Source organism: Balaenoptera physalus (assembly GCF_965194825.1).
Source record: "Balaenoptera physalus genome assembly, chromosome: 11".
Lineage (NCBI taxonomy): Eukaryota > Metazoa > Chordata > Mammalia > Artiodactyla > Balaenopteridae > Balaenoptera > Balaenoptera physalus.
In genome coordinates this window covers 103,418,286-103,431,732 of record NC_138896.1, presented here as the reverse complement: position 1 = coordinate 103,431,732, position 13,447 = coordinate 103,418,286, and the positions used below count along the sequence as shown (strand labels likewise).

Here is a 13,447-nt window from a genome sequence, read left to right as displayed (position 1 = left end):
CCTTTTTTCTTAAGTGCATAAAACCCTAACACTACTCAGATGGCTTGGGGCTTTGAGATTGGCTCTTTTCACCGTTTTTTCCTTTGAAAACTTTTTTTTTTTTGATTTAAAAAGATGTCCTCACTGCACAAGTGACTACAGGATACAGGCAAGGATGGGAGACGGAGGCTTCAACACAACTCATTGCACTTAGAACCATTACTAACCGAAACACCATTTGCTTGTCAACAATGTACCCTTAACAGCAGGGAGAAACTTCTTTATAGTCTCTGCTTCAGACAAGATTTACATCTTTCTCCAAGGCCAGAGCCAGTCACGACCACAAGTCTTGTTTCTTGTTGACCAGACCCAATCCTCTGGCACCTTGTACCCCCCTCCCCCAGCAATATGCTCGGCCTAGGTTCCAGAGGCAGCTGGAAGGAAGCAGCTATGGGCTCATTCAAGTTCTGTTTGCCCAAATCCAGAAGCCCTAGGAAAGTCCTGTCTGAGTCTTGACCCCCGACCCCTGCAGTGGCTGGAGCCGGTACTGGTGCACACCCCCACTCCCTCGATGTGGGTAGTGCTGTGAATTGGAAACCGCAGATACCCTGGAGGCCTGGTAGGCAGCTGACTGCCCAGCACTGGGCAGACTGATAGTCCGGAAGTCTGATGGCAATGACGACCTAGAGTTCTGAGGAAAGGAGGTGGAACTCAGAGTTCCTGTGCTGGACTGGGAAACCGAGTCTGAGGTCGGCGAGTCTGAGGGGCCCTGCGGGGTAGGGCTAGCAGCACTAGAAGGGCAGCTCCTCCTTGGAAGACTGCTGCCGGTGCTGTTTCCAGAATGTGGCTGGCTGCTATAATACCCTGGTGTCCCCGTAAATGGGGCCAACGAGTCTGTGGACACAGGGTGGGCAGGGCTGGAATAGGACGTGGAAGAGAGGGAGGATTCTGAAGAACCATGAGAAGGGGGGTTCCCAGGTCTCAGTGCAGTAGTTCGATAACTGTATCCCGGAGACTGGGTGGGATGTCCTCTAAAGGGGGAGGAACTCTGTTGAAGGAGGCTTTGTGATTCTGTCCGTGGACTATCACACTGCAGGAGCTAGAAAGAGTTGGGAGGAAAAGCATAAGGAGGTGAAAAAGTCCCTATTTAAGCCATTTAGGCTTGTGAATATTTAAAATATCCTACTTTTTCTTTTTCTTCATCTTCTTAAACATTTGTTCTTTTTAGGATACCAAGGACAGTAAAATGGCTGTCTTTGGTCACTTAATTTTTCTGGCATGATTTATTACCTGAAGGTGAGCAGATGATGACTTATCTCCAAAGCTGCTGAAACTATATGCAAAGACGGCATCTCAACTGCAAAGGATGGCCAGGATCACAAAACATTTGGAACCCAGAACACATTCTTATGCCCAGAGATGAGCACTTTCTTGTCTCACCTGGTAGCTGTATCTGGAAGGGCTGTAAACGGCTGCTCCTTTAGAGAGTGCTGAGCTCAGTGTCTCTGGGCCTTCACCATCTGCAGGGTCTGGAAGGTAATACAAAATCAACTTATTTTCTTAGAATAAGTGTGAGAGATCCATTGTTCATTCAAGTCACCAATGCCAGCACCAACCCATGCCGCTCTCTTTCTGACAAATCAGGTGAGCGCAGCATGCCAGAAGGGCAAAAGGAGTGGTTAATTATGGGGTGGTTTAAATGCCTGATCTGATTTCTGTCTCCTTTTTTCTCTTCATCCTTCATCAAGGTGATTCCCAGGGCTTTGGAGAGATGAGTTATATAAAGGTATCCTTTGGGAAAAAAGAGCAGACAAAGAGCAAGCAATGCTAGATCTTAAGAATGCTGTAGCCCAAAAGAGTGAAAGCAAGACTGAGCTGGAACTCTGCATAAACGGGAGCCCAACTGCCTAAGAAATGGACGCACCTCAGCCCAGCATTTGGTGTGCACTGTGTAGAGCCTGGCTCGTGTCCCTGTACCTGGTTGGCAGAAGGCCACAGGCTCACCTGAGTCTTTTTCTGTGATGTTACTCTCCCACGTGGGAGAAGGCTCTCCTTTCTGGGCCACCCTCACACTGCTTCGGAGGACCTTGGGGATGCTCCCTCCTTCTCGGAGTCGTTCTACTGATGTGGGAACCATCCTGTGAAGGCAATAGGGTGTGTAGGTTTATGCCACAGGACTTTAGAAATAAGAGTCTGGAACAAACAAAGCTCTGACAAAAAACTGTACAACGTATTCTCTTAGAACACCCTCTTTTTAAACATTATTTTCTTCAGGACCAATTTAAAACAAGGTATTTTCTCTGCCTCAAACTATGTCAGGCACCTAAGAATAAACACTTTTAAAGAAAAAAAGCAATTGAGGAAAAGGGGGATTTGAAGCTGTCTACTTTTAACCTCCATCTTGAAATGCTAATTTTCTCTTCTGTGAACTCATGTGACTGGCACGTGGTAGTAGTTTAATGTTTCACAGATTAATGAACATTACTCCCTTGAGCCATGTCTCTCCTTTCTCAGACCTCGTTTCTTCAGTTCAAGATCCCTAAAATGCCTCATTCTTTATTTCACTCATTTGATACTCAGTACCTGACATTAGTATTATTTATTTGTGGTGTCCCCTAAACCAGACAAATCCTTTCAGAACGTGTCATATCTCTCTGTATATGCTAGCCGTGTGGAACTGAGATATCTGTTGTTAATTTAAGGGGAACTGAGCTCAAATCCTGACTTACCTTTCACACGAAATGAGAAAACAGAAGAGGCAGTGTTAGTGCCCAGCGAAAAAAATAACTCCACTGTGTCCACAGCTATATGCCATCCAACACGTTGTTTTGCAGGCTCGGTGGCAATTCTTTGCTTCTGTAGGGCTGGTGGATTGTGGCTGATACTATTAAATCAGCTGAATAGGGTAGATAGCACTGTTGGCTGGCTTTCTCAGATAAGTGTTTCCATGCATCTTAGGTAAAGAGCCTAGATGTTTACTTCCCTCCTGAATTTAATCATTAAAGCATCAAACATAAACTTACCACCTACTGCTGATACTCTCTTGAGGTCTGCAGTGAGATGAAGTGCCTCTGGAATCCGATGGGCTTACTGCCTCCAAATGAGACATAGAGGAATGAGACGGGGAGAACTTTTTGTGAGGGGAAGATGGGGTTCGGGCTGAGGATCCCTGCACACCATGGGCACCAGTGTCAGAAAGTGAGTTACTGCTGCCTTGCCCAGCTCCTGCAGACTTGCTTTTGCTCTGTGTAGAGTCACCTCCCCCACCAGCAGAATTTTCCTTGGCTTCTTGTTTCCGTTTGCGGTACTCCAGCAGGGATACCTAGGAAGGAAAGAAGAAATAGGACCCTAGCTAGACATCATTAGTGGATCACTAGCAATGGGGAAAGAAGATAGAACCCTAGTAAACTGCTAGCAAGCCATGCAAACAAAGCAGGCACCAACAGGTGACTTTTCCAAGTGTGAGAGAGACCTGAGCACAGCTACTTATTTAAATCAGTCAGAAACTGGTAAGGAAAAGAGAATACACTAGGAGATGGCATTTTTGAAAAATGGTATTCACCAGTAGACCTCAACCTTTATTCTGCCTTCAGAAAAACCTGTGAGATTACAGTTCCCTTCAACAAAAGTGTGCTATCATAGCTATTTGTAACAACGGTAGCACCTAGAAAAGGGAAGGTGAAGAGCTGGGATTTTGTGTAGTTTGAAAATGTCTCCTAGGTGATTCTGATAGATCTTCCTCACTCCCCAGAAATCCCTAGAGTTAGTTGTTTAAAAACAAAACAAAACAAAACACACACACACACACACAAAACCAAAAAGAAAAAGCCAATGCTTCAGTGTTTTTAAATGTGCTCAATTTTTCAAGACATACCCAGGGATTTATTACTGTTACTGTTTTACACATAGAGAAACTAGTGTAAAAGGAGAAAGGAAATGATTTCCTGTTTATACTTTAGCAAGCCGGCTCTAGAAAGCCTGTACTTGGAAACTTCTCCTCGATCTGCCATTCCTCTGCCTTATTCTTTCCTGACTGCCACAACAAACCCTTCCTCCCTGCCCTGCCTAGTACACCTCCTCTCTGCTGTTACAGCACACCGTGCTTACACTGCCTCTCGACCTATTACAATGTCTTGTATGCCTGTAAACTGTCATGTTCTACAAGGGCAAAGACCAAGTTTATTTGGCTTTTTATCTTTAACATACAGTGCAGAACTTGGTTGACAGCAGGTGCTCAACAATATTTCTGAAATAACAGATCATGATTTCAATCACTTTTGCACATAATAAATGAAACCAGAAATCCAAAGACTGTTTCCACTTTTGTTCCTGCTAGTCAGTGCTGTTCATGCAACAGTATTCTAAACCCAGTGCTATTTTTTTTTTTTTTTTTTTTTGGCTGCGCCTCGCAGCATGTGGGATCTTAGTTCCCCGACCAGGGTTCGATCCGTAGTGAAAGCACGGTGTCCTAACCACCGGACCGCCAGGGAACTTTCCCCGCAATGCTATTTTATTACAAATTATCTGCCAGTGTTTCCTCCTTCTTTTACCCACTTAGGGCTCTCATTTTTCTGTTCAAATGTAAACTATAACAAAAACACAAAGTAAGACAATTTTGTGTATGCATTTTCTATACACAATCATGGAAAGGGGTTAATAAATTCTGGTAACGTATTTCACTGTAATGCAAAGACAAAAAGCCACTAGGCTACATTTGAACAAGAGTATCACAGATATTTTGCAATTATGTGAGACTGTCACACACACACAACATTAAACACCTCTAGCTCTGACCAGTAAATGGAAGTTGCTGTGACAACTCAAAATACTCCTATGCATTTCCAAATGCCCCTAGTTGAAAACCACAGACATAAAAAAAGCACAGTTTTGGCTTTGTAATTTATAGATCAGGCATCACCTACAAGTCAAGCCCCAAACCAGATCTCTGAGACCTGGCCCCGCCCACCTCTGTATTCTCCTCCTGACTATCCCCACTATTCACCTGCCACCAGAGCAACATTCAACTGCAACCACATCACATCCCTGCTGCCCACTCAATGGAGTGTCACAGTTACTTGTTCTGCTCTCTCTTCTGTAAGATCTTCACCCCCTCAATTTGCTGGCTGATTGATTCCTACTTCCTGTTTTGAGATCAGCCAAATCAGTGACCTGTCACCTTGCACTCTACCACCCCTCAAACTTGGCTACGAACCTCTTGTATGTTCTCAAGTACCCTCCACATATCCGACTTGGTCAGGTTTCCTGTTAAGTTGTTCTCATCACATCTGAACAACTCCTTTCTCATCATTAATATAATTATCTGCTAAGCTCAGTCTCACTTGCTATAAGCTCCATTAGGGCGGAACCTAGGAGGCAATATAGCATGGTGGCAGTAAGAGCGTGCAGTCTGGAATCAGACAGACCTGGGTAGTGTCCTGGCTCTTCCATATACTAGCTGTGTGACCATGGGCAAGTTACTCAACTTGCCTTAGTTTCATCATCTACAAAATGGGAAATTACCCATCTTACAGGATTATTGTGAGGTTAAATGCATAAGAAGAGCTTAACAGTGCCTAGAACATGAAAAGTACTATATAAAACATGTAAGTAGCATTATTCTTTTTCACTGCTATATCCTTTGAATTGCCTAGCCATGTGTATGGCACATACATGGTAGACATTTGAATTTGCTTAACATTTACAGCACTCATCAAATTATATTAAAACAGTCTTTCACTAGACATCCCAAGAGACCGTCTTACTTATCTTCATTTTCCTCACATTGAGAACAGTGCTGAAAACACAGTGGTAACTCAAGTAAATATATGTTGAATTATTCAGTTAAAGTTCTTCAAAAGGGCCTATAAAATGTGAAACACTTACCTTTTTCCTCTGCGGTGGGTTCTGGGGGGCAGATGGGACTCCTTCACAAGCCCTTTCGCCACCAGGTGACATGGATCCACGAGAGAGGTCTTTCATAAAACCATGCTCGTATCTGCTGGGAAACCCTTCTGCAGGGGAATAGCCCCCATCCAAATGTAAAGGCTTCCTATCCCCTACTAGGGGAGACCCTCGATACAATCCATCTGCTCGAGGCATAGCGTTCAATGGGGAGTAGGCATACATCAAGTTAAACTCTGTCCGAAACGTCTGGTCCGCGTTTCTCACAAGGGTCTGATGTCCATCTCCACTCCTGCTTGTAAAGCCAGTCTCAGAGGTGGGTCCGACAGAGGGATGAGGAGTCAGCTCAGAATGACCCGAGCTGATCAGGGAAGGTCTGTCAGCACAGCTGTTAGTGTTGGAGTCAAGGTAGCCTACTTTTGTCAAGTCCAGGTCTTTTCGGTGACAAAGCTGAAAGAATAAAAATCAACGGAGACATGGGGTAGGGGAGAAAGGAAAAAGTCAAAGGGCAGAAAAGAGGGGAAGTGAGGGGGCACAGGTGAATAAGAATAGGTAAGAGGGACGAAAGTAGAAGAGAGAAAGCCATTAACATCTGTAAAGGTCCCACGTAATACCAGTGTATACACGCCAGATTACCAAAGAATCCTGGCCTTCCCCAAATTGTTTTAAAGTCTTTCTGGAGGAGAATACTGGGAAAGTCAGAATTAGATAACTGGCCAAATGTGACTATTTTGCCTGCTTAGCCTTTCATCAGGTTTGCCGAGTCACCGTGCACTACACTCAGGGACTGGCAGTACAATGAGGGATGTACCTGAGCCCCACGGAGCCAAAGAGGTGAGAACAGTGTCTTAAGATAACTGGCTTCTGGTGTTATTCATTTCTAAACTAATATTGATGGAAGGTGGGAGGAGGGAAAAAGGCGAAAGAAAGTAGAAAGTAGACGAAAAGTCAAGTATTTAAATTACTGGTTCAGGGAAGAAGAATGGTATTAGTTAACGACATCAACCAACCAGTTCTTCACTCGCTTTCACTATTAAGTATGTATTTCTCATAAAGCTTTCTGGCCACTCAATTCTTCTTTTTGCATCCTCTAATGTATGTTAACATATCACAAGACCACTAATGCTCATCACTGTAGAGCATCTGAAATGCTGAAACGTACCAAAAATAAACCCATCTACTTGGTCATCATTACCTCCTAACATCAAGATTTTCTGCCACTATGTCAGCTATAGCTAACTCTCTAGAAAGAACAGTACCAGAAACCCAGATGACACACCATGTCAGCCTCCCAATTATGCTATCTTAGAATCTTTAGCAACTGAGGGAGAGCTTTACATTCCTTACAAAATAGAGTAAACAACACCCAGAAGACCTCTAGTACACTAGAATACAATCTTCTTCAGTTTCACATTGATCTATAAAATACTACTGATTCAGAATTTGGTCACCTGTCACTGAGTTTATTTAGCACTAACTTTTTACTGGAAGGGTGTGGGGTTAACAGTTTAGTTAATTTCTGAAAGGTTATGAGAGACTATAACTTTCTCTTTAAGAGGAAAAACGCTCCATGTGGATTCATGGAGTTAATCATTACTACGTTTGTCCAAATCTTTTAACAGTTAAGAAACTCTAGCACTAAAATATGAATTTAACATCTCCATAGCAGTAGGATTTGATATTCTAAGAGATACCATTTGTATAGCAACCATTTCCCAACCACTGCAGAATGGAGCCCTGAGTCACAGGAGCCATGGGCCGACTTAAGCTGAGAGGCATGACTCTCCCTTTCTAAAGAATCTGCTTAATCTATCAACCAAAGCTCAAAACATCCAGTTAAACAGCTGTCAGATTAACCCGGGAATAAGGCATAAATCACTGCCTAACTTTTCCAATATAAGCTGCCCAAGATAATAAAGATCAAAAAACAGCTCCTACCAACTGTTGATATAACCTTCCTTATTTAACAAACACACTGTTAGACTTTAACAAGGTTCCCACCACATCTTCAGCTCCTTTAAACTTGACTTCTAGATTCTATTCTTTAAGAAAACTCTTCAGCCATACCCTTCCCCCCACCTCCCCAAAAACAACAAAAACAAACCCACCACACACACACACACACACACACACACACACAAACTACTTCATTTTCCTCCATCTACATTGAGAGTTCTGAGTAACCACAGGCACACATGGGAAGATTCATTCAACTTACAGTGACCAATCGGCCACCCTCCAGCCCATCACCCCATTCACTCAGATCCCCCAGCCCTCCCCACACACGCAGGAGCACACTCATGCACACTCACTCTCAGCCTCCAAGTGTGATTGAGATGGTGTGATAACTACCTCGGGTGACAGGGACTCGGGCCTATTCGCAGGGGAACTCTCAGGGGAGGATATGTTCTAGAGGAGGGAAAAGCATCTTGTTATTCATCTACTCAAAGAAGCAAAACAAAACAAACAAAAAATAAAGCAAAAAAAAGCAAGCATAGATGGTTAGCCACAAATTTTGGGGGGTGGGGGTGGGGCAGGGAGAAGGGTAAGAAGGCACAAGGGAAATGTTCAAATGCAGAATTCATCTCGATGGACAGAATGACTTGTTAAAATGCTTCCTGGCGTCTTTGAAAGCATTTAAGGATAAACTGGTTATGTATCATGCTGTAAGTAAACATCTCAAGCAGATACCAAGAGTTAAATTGGTAAGAATTTACACTATTACAGTATATGTCTTTCTCTGTTAGATGAGATTTCCTACAGTACTTGTTATTGAGGGGCACCCTACCACTCATTCCTCCTGCTTAGGGGCAGCTTTTCTCTTCACCCCACACCCTCTTCTGAATGTCACATTTCCTCAATTCTCCTGTGTGACTCAGGCCTGCCACCATTACCCAGGGAAACTGCTTAGCGTGTTGGGGGCTGACAGGGCTAGGGAGACGGCCAGTTCTTCTTGAATGACAGTTGCAGAAGTTATGATTGATGGATTCTCTAGCTCATAGGCTAGATGGTTCTTAACATAATCCAACTGGATCTGACCACCCCCACTAAGGTTCTTCTCTGATATTAAAATCCACTGTACTTTGAGGAATAGAGGGAAAAAAGAAAAAAAAACCCGGCAGATGTGTACACTTCCAGTCTCTGGTCCTAAACAGGGCTACCGTTCGGGCGGCTTTTGCGTGAGGCAGCACTCCCGTATGAAACAGGAACTGGGTAGTAAGTTCAGATGGGAAGGTATGAGGGGTAAAAAAGCAGAGAATGACGGTGGTAGCTGTGACAAGGATTCAGGGGCAAGGTAGGGGAGGGCCTCTAATATCACAGGCTCTGGACAGCTGTGGCCTGGGTGGCTGGCCCATCCTGGGGCGGGAAATGAGGCTGCTTCAGCAGAGCAGGGGTACTGGTGTTCACTTTATTTGGTGGGGTGGTAGTATGTGTGAGATGGATACTGGGGTATGGCTCTCCAGGCAGGAAGACAAGGGAAGGGTTATTCTGCTGGAAAGGAGGGGTTCATTAAACTTGCCCTCCCAATGTTGCTTTCACTCTTTTTTTTTTTGATGCTTCCCTTTCCTCATGATCTTCTCTTCTACTACATATCTTTTCAACTATTTCCCTTGGCATTTCTCACTTTCCTCCTTTCAAAAATATTCTTCCCCCAACCAAGCTGATCTTTACTTGTGACACCTTTCTGCTATTTCTCTGTGTCATAGTCTTCGATGGAAATAAGGCTCCCCACCTCCCCATACTAGAATATAGGAGAGTACAGCAATTAGAATGGTGATAAAGATGGTCGAGATGATGAAATCTGTTTTTTGAATTGATGAAAAAGGCCAAATTTTCTTAGTTAAATCATGAGACTAAAACAGTGAAAACATGCACTGAACTTTTTGACGGGATCGGCTACTTAATGTATTATAATATTTTCTTTCCCTCCTGGTATTCTAACATTATGCTTAGACTATGCATCACTAAAATGATCTTTGATTTTAAAAAATAGAAAATAAAAACACCTTACATTTGCATAGAATTTCACAGTTATCCAAAACGCTGCAAGGGGTAGGAAATACACTGAGTGCTAAACCCGGCTGTTCTAGATGGCAACCCACCTTCTAATTTCACCTTTAATTACAATAAAACGTTAATTATAATAAAGTATGAAATTCTATTCCTAGAATCTACTGCCTCCCAGTGAGAACGTCCTCTAACGAAATTTTACCATCAAACTTCAGCTGCTAAATGAAAAATCAACTGCAATTAGATCCAAGTAAAGTCAGTAAGGCCCATATCAGCTGTTTTGCTATCTGACTAAAAAGAACGCCACAGGGAATTTGGTAAAGGGTAACTTCCCTAGAAATCAAATGTAACCAGAAGGTTTTTTTCGCCTTCTCAAAAAGGTTTGCTCCAAAAGTAAGTTAACATGGTCGAGTTTAGGTACAGAATACAGCTGCCTCTTACTTTCAAGGTTGCTAGTTTCCTCTTTCTGAGTTAGTCATTTAAAGGTTCAGGTCTTTTTAATCTCCGTGCTCTCATAAAAACTGAATAGGTAGGACGGCACTGATTAGAACATTCACCTTTATCAAAGAACACATCTGGAGAAGTGCAAGGTAGGGTCAGAGCTGAGTGTTTAGTCATCAGAACAAATTTTTCTGAGAAGGAATAGATAGTGTCTGTTTAACTTAATTATAAATCAAAGCAACATGCGATAGATGAGTTTTTTTTTTTAACGCACGCACACGGATTTTATTCAGTAAAGCTGCCGTCACTCAAACTTGAATACTAAAGCAATTCAGAAGTAACTTTTTGAAACAGCTGACCAGAGAGTGAGTGTAATAAATCTGGTTCTTATAAATGCATGTTGCTAGGCTCTTTCTACTTCTCATTCCTAATACATGACAAGAAGGGAAAGTAACCTGGGAATGAAAAAAACCCCTAAACTGCCATAAACCATACCTCAGTGCTTTCTAAATCTCTGTTTACTTAGGCACACGAGAATGCAAAATAACAAAGACACTTCACTTATTTAAAGGCCTAGAAATAGAGGCCCAACCAATCAGTATAACCTGAGCTCTCAGGCAGGTGTCATTAATGGTTACTAAACAGCTAGAGGCCTATTTTACCCAAGGTATACAGTAAAGATAAAGATCTAGCATGATTACCACCTAAAGTAATGGAGGTTGATGAATTGCATGCAAAAGATAAGATGAGTGTCACCTGTGGGAGCACTATTCCTATTTTGGGAAGTATGGGGACTGCCAAGATGAGAGGCTACCAGGTAATAGGTCACAATGACCCTGAGGTTTCCCATTCTCTTGCTAAGATGGGCGAAGAACATGGTAAAGAAACATTTGGAGTGATGTATTTGAAATGAGGAGGTGCAAATAATGATTTCCATATTCAGCACTCCCAACAACCAAACCCAAATCACCTCAAATTGCAGAGGAGTATTGCAGCGACTAGCAGTAGTAAGAGACGTGACTGGTGAGAACATGAGGCTGTATCCATTTCGACACTCCTCTTCTGGGTGAGATGGGCCAGGTGTGGTCAGCTGGGGGCTCTTTGAGCCTGGATTGGGAGGGGGTGGTGTGACTGGAGAAAGAGGCCGCAGTAACTTGGTAACATTCTGCTCCATCAGATAGCGAGACTTCCATTTCTTTAATGGGCTCAACAAGTCTGTGAAATACAAAGCTTGGATGAGAGGTCTGAAATTACATCCTAAAGGGCTGCTTCATAGTGAAGCCATTATTAATCTCTAGCCCACAATGGCTGGTAACTCCACTTTTGCCTCATCCCATTGTTATCTCCTGCAATCAAACCAAAAGCCCAAAGACTTTTTAACTGTCACACTTAAAGTAATTCTCAAAACTCTCTACCTCCCAGAAAATCACCAAATGAATTTGACCCTTTTGATAACTAATCCCTGGAGCTAATTTAATCTCTTGTAGTGGAAAATATAAATTTAGTTTTTTCACACTGAATTTCTGAAAATCTCAAATCTGTGTCTCTTTGTTAAAATCACCCTCTACTGAATTGCCACGTCACCAGCTCAGTTTCAAGCTTTTATATATTTTTGCCATTCCTTAGCAGCTCTTTATGTAATATTCTGCTTTAGTAGGAAAGAGTTACACATGATTACTTGATCCTCGTTGAGCCCTTAGTTTTAGAGTGCTTCAAAGTGTGAAATCATTTCTACAGAAACTTCTCCCAATCATTTTCAAAAACTAGGGTGGTACTCTTTTTCTGATTGGAATATCCTACTTTCTACTCTACACTTCTTAGTTCCGCTTAGAAAGGAAGTTAATATGCTATAAATTTTACTGACCATTCAGGCCAATGCACCTATCTCACTTTCTCAAAGGAAAAATCTATTTTTATTCGTTTACAGTTCAAAGCTATTCATTTACTTAATACCTACAATATGGAAACCACTGAACTAGGTAAGTGGGGGAAAATGGTTATCAGGTATTCTATTTTAAATGGGTTTACAAATGTGTAAGAAAAAGAAAACATATATAAAACGTGTAATATAAGTTTAAGAACCTCAACAGAGGCGATCATACTGCTATGTGTTAGTAAAAAAAAATTATGCTTTTAAGTGCTTATTACACACCAGGCACTATACCACGTGCTTTATGTGAATTATCAGATGTAATGTGAGTAACTCTATAAACCCAGTACTATTGTTATCCCCACTTTACAGATAAGGAATTTGACGTACAAAGAGGGAAAGACTAGGTCATCTGGTTCCCACCTACATTCTTAATCATTAGGTTAAATTATACCCCCAAGGCTTGGTGGAAGGAGTGACATTTACCCCAAGTCTTTGAGGAAAAGTTTTCGGACAGTATCAGAGCTGTGCTTGAGAAAGATTCTCCTGGTAGCAATGGTTAGGATGAGAATGGACACTGGGAAACTATTTGGAGTTAATGGAGTAAACAGAAAGAGTTACGAGGCTTGAACTAGGGCAGTAGGGGTTGAAGCAGAGACAAGAAATAAAAGCAAAAAACATTGGAGATACATATTTTTCCTTTCAGATATATAAAAATTTAAAAATTTTCCTAGATTAGAAGTATATTTGTATTTTCCTTCTGTTCCAGATACTCATTTTTCTTTTCTCCTTTAGAAAAGTGCCTAGGTATAAACAAACAAACATGTGATTCATGACTTATAGTTAGGTTTATATATTTCAAGAGTCTTAAACAGTGAATCTTTCAAAAGACTGCTATACTGCTAGGTCCAATGCTGTAACTACTAAAGGCAATTATGTAAGTGATAAAGTTGATTGTAGAAAAGTTATAAAGTTCAGATGAACTCTCCCACCCCCAAAATCAACTTAAAGGTCATTCATTTAAAATATATTTACTGAGTACTTATTATGATATATTCAACAAGAGACCTGACACCTGCCCTTATGAGGTTTATGGGCCAGTGGTAATCTGTCTACTTTTTTCTACGAACAGCACTATATTTACAAAATTGTTTTTTTCAAGTTTCATTTTTCTTCTTTGTGCCATACACAGCTATCAAATTTCATGTGGTTAAACCTATCTTTTATGGTTTTTTCCCTTTACTC

General features: G+C 41.9%; 1 protein-coding gene across 15 annotated transcripts in view; it reads right to left on the bottom strand.

Moving 5' to 3' along the window:
- The window catches only part of SETD5 (SET domain containing 5), a 118,192-nt gene that overhangs the window by 39,054 nt on the left and 65,691 nt on the right, over positions 1-13,447 (bottom strand). For 8 of the 15 annotated variants that reach the window (XM_082415569.1, XM_082415574.1, XM_082415570.1 and 5 more), the window contains 7 exons: positions 11,303-11,547; positions 8,233-8,289; positions 5,863-6,330; positions 3,003-3,301; positions 1,984-2,117; positions 1,420-1,508; positions 234-1,078 (listed from right to left, as the gene is read on the bottom strand). In XM_082415569.1, the coding sequence (XP_082271695.1) occupies positions 470-1,078; positions 1,420-1,508; positions 1,984-2,117; positions 3,003-3,301; positions 5,863-6,330; positions 8,233-8,289; positions 11,303-11,547 (1,901 nt within the window). In that variant the 3' untranslated portion in view covers positions 234-469. Of the gene's footprint in view, positions 1-233; positions 1,079-1,269; positions 1,337-1,419; positions 1,509-1,983; positions 2,118-3,002; positions 3,302-5,862; positions 6,331-8,232; positions 8,290-11,302; positions 11,548-13,447 lie in introns of those variants that run through there. The other 7 variants (XM_082415563.1, XM_082415564.1, XM_082415572.1 and 4 more) reach the window with 3 other exon arrangements.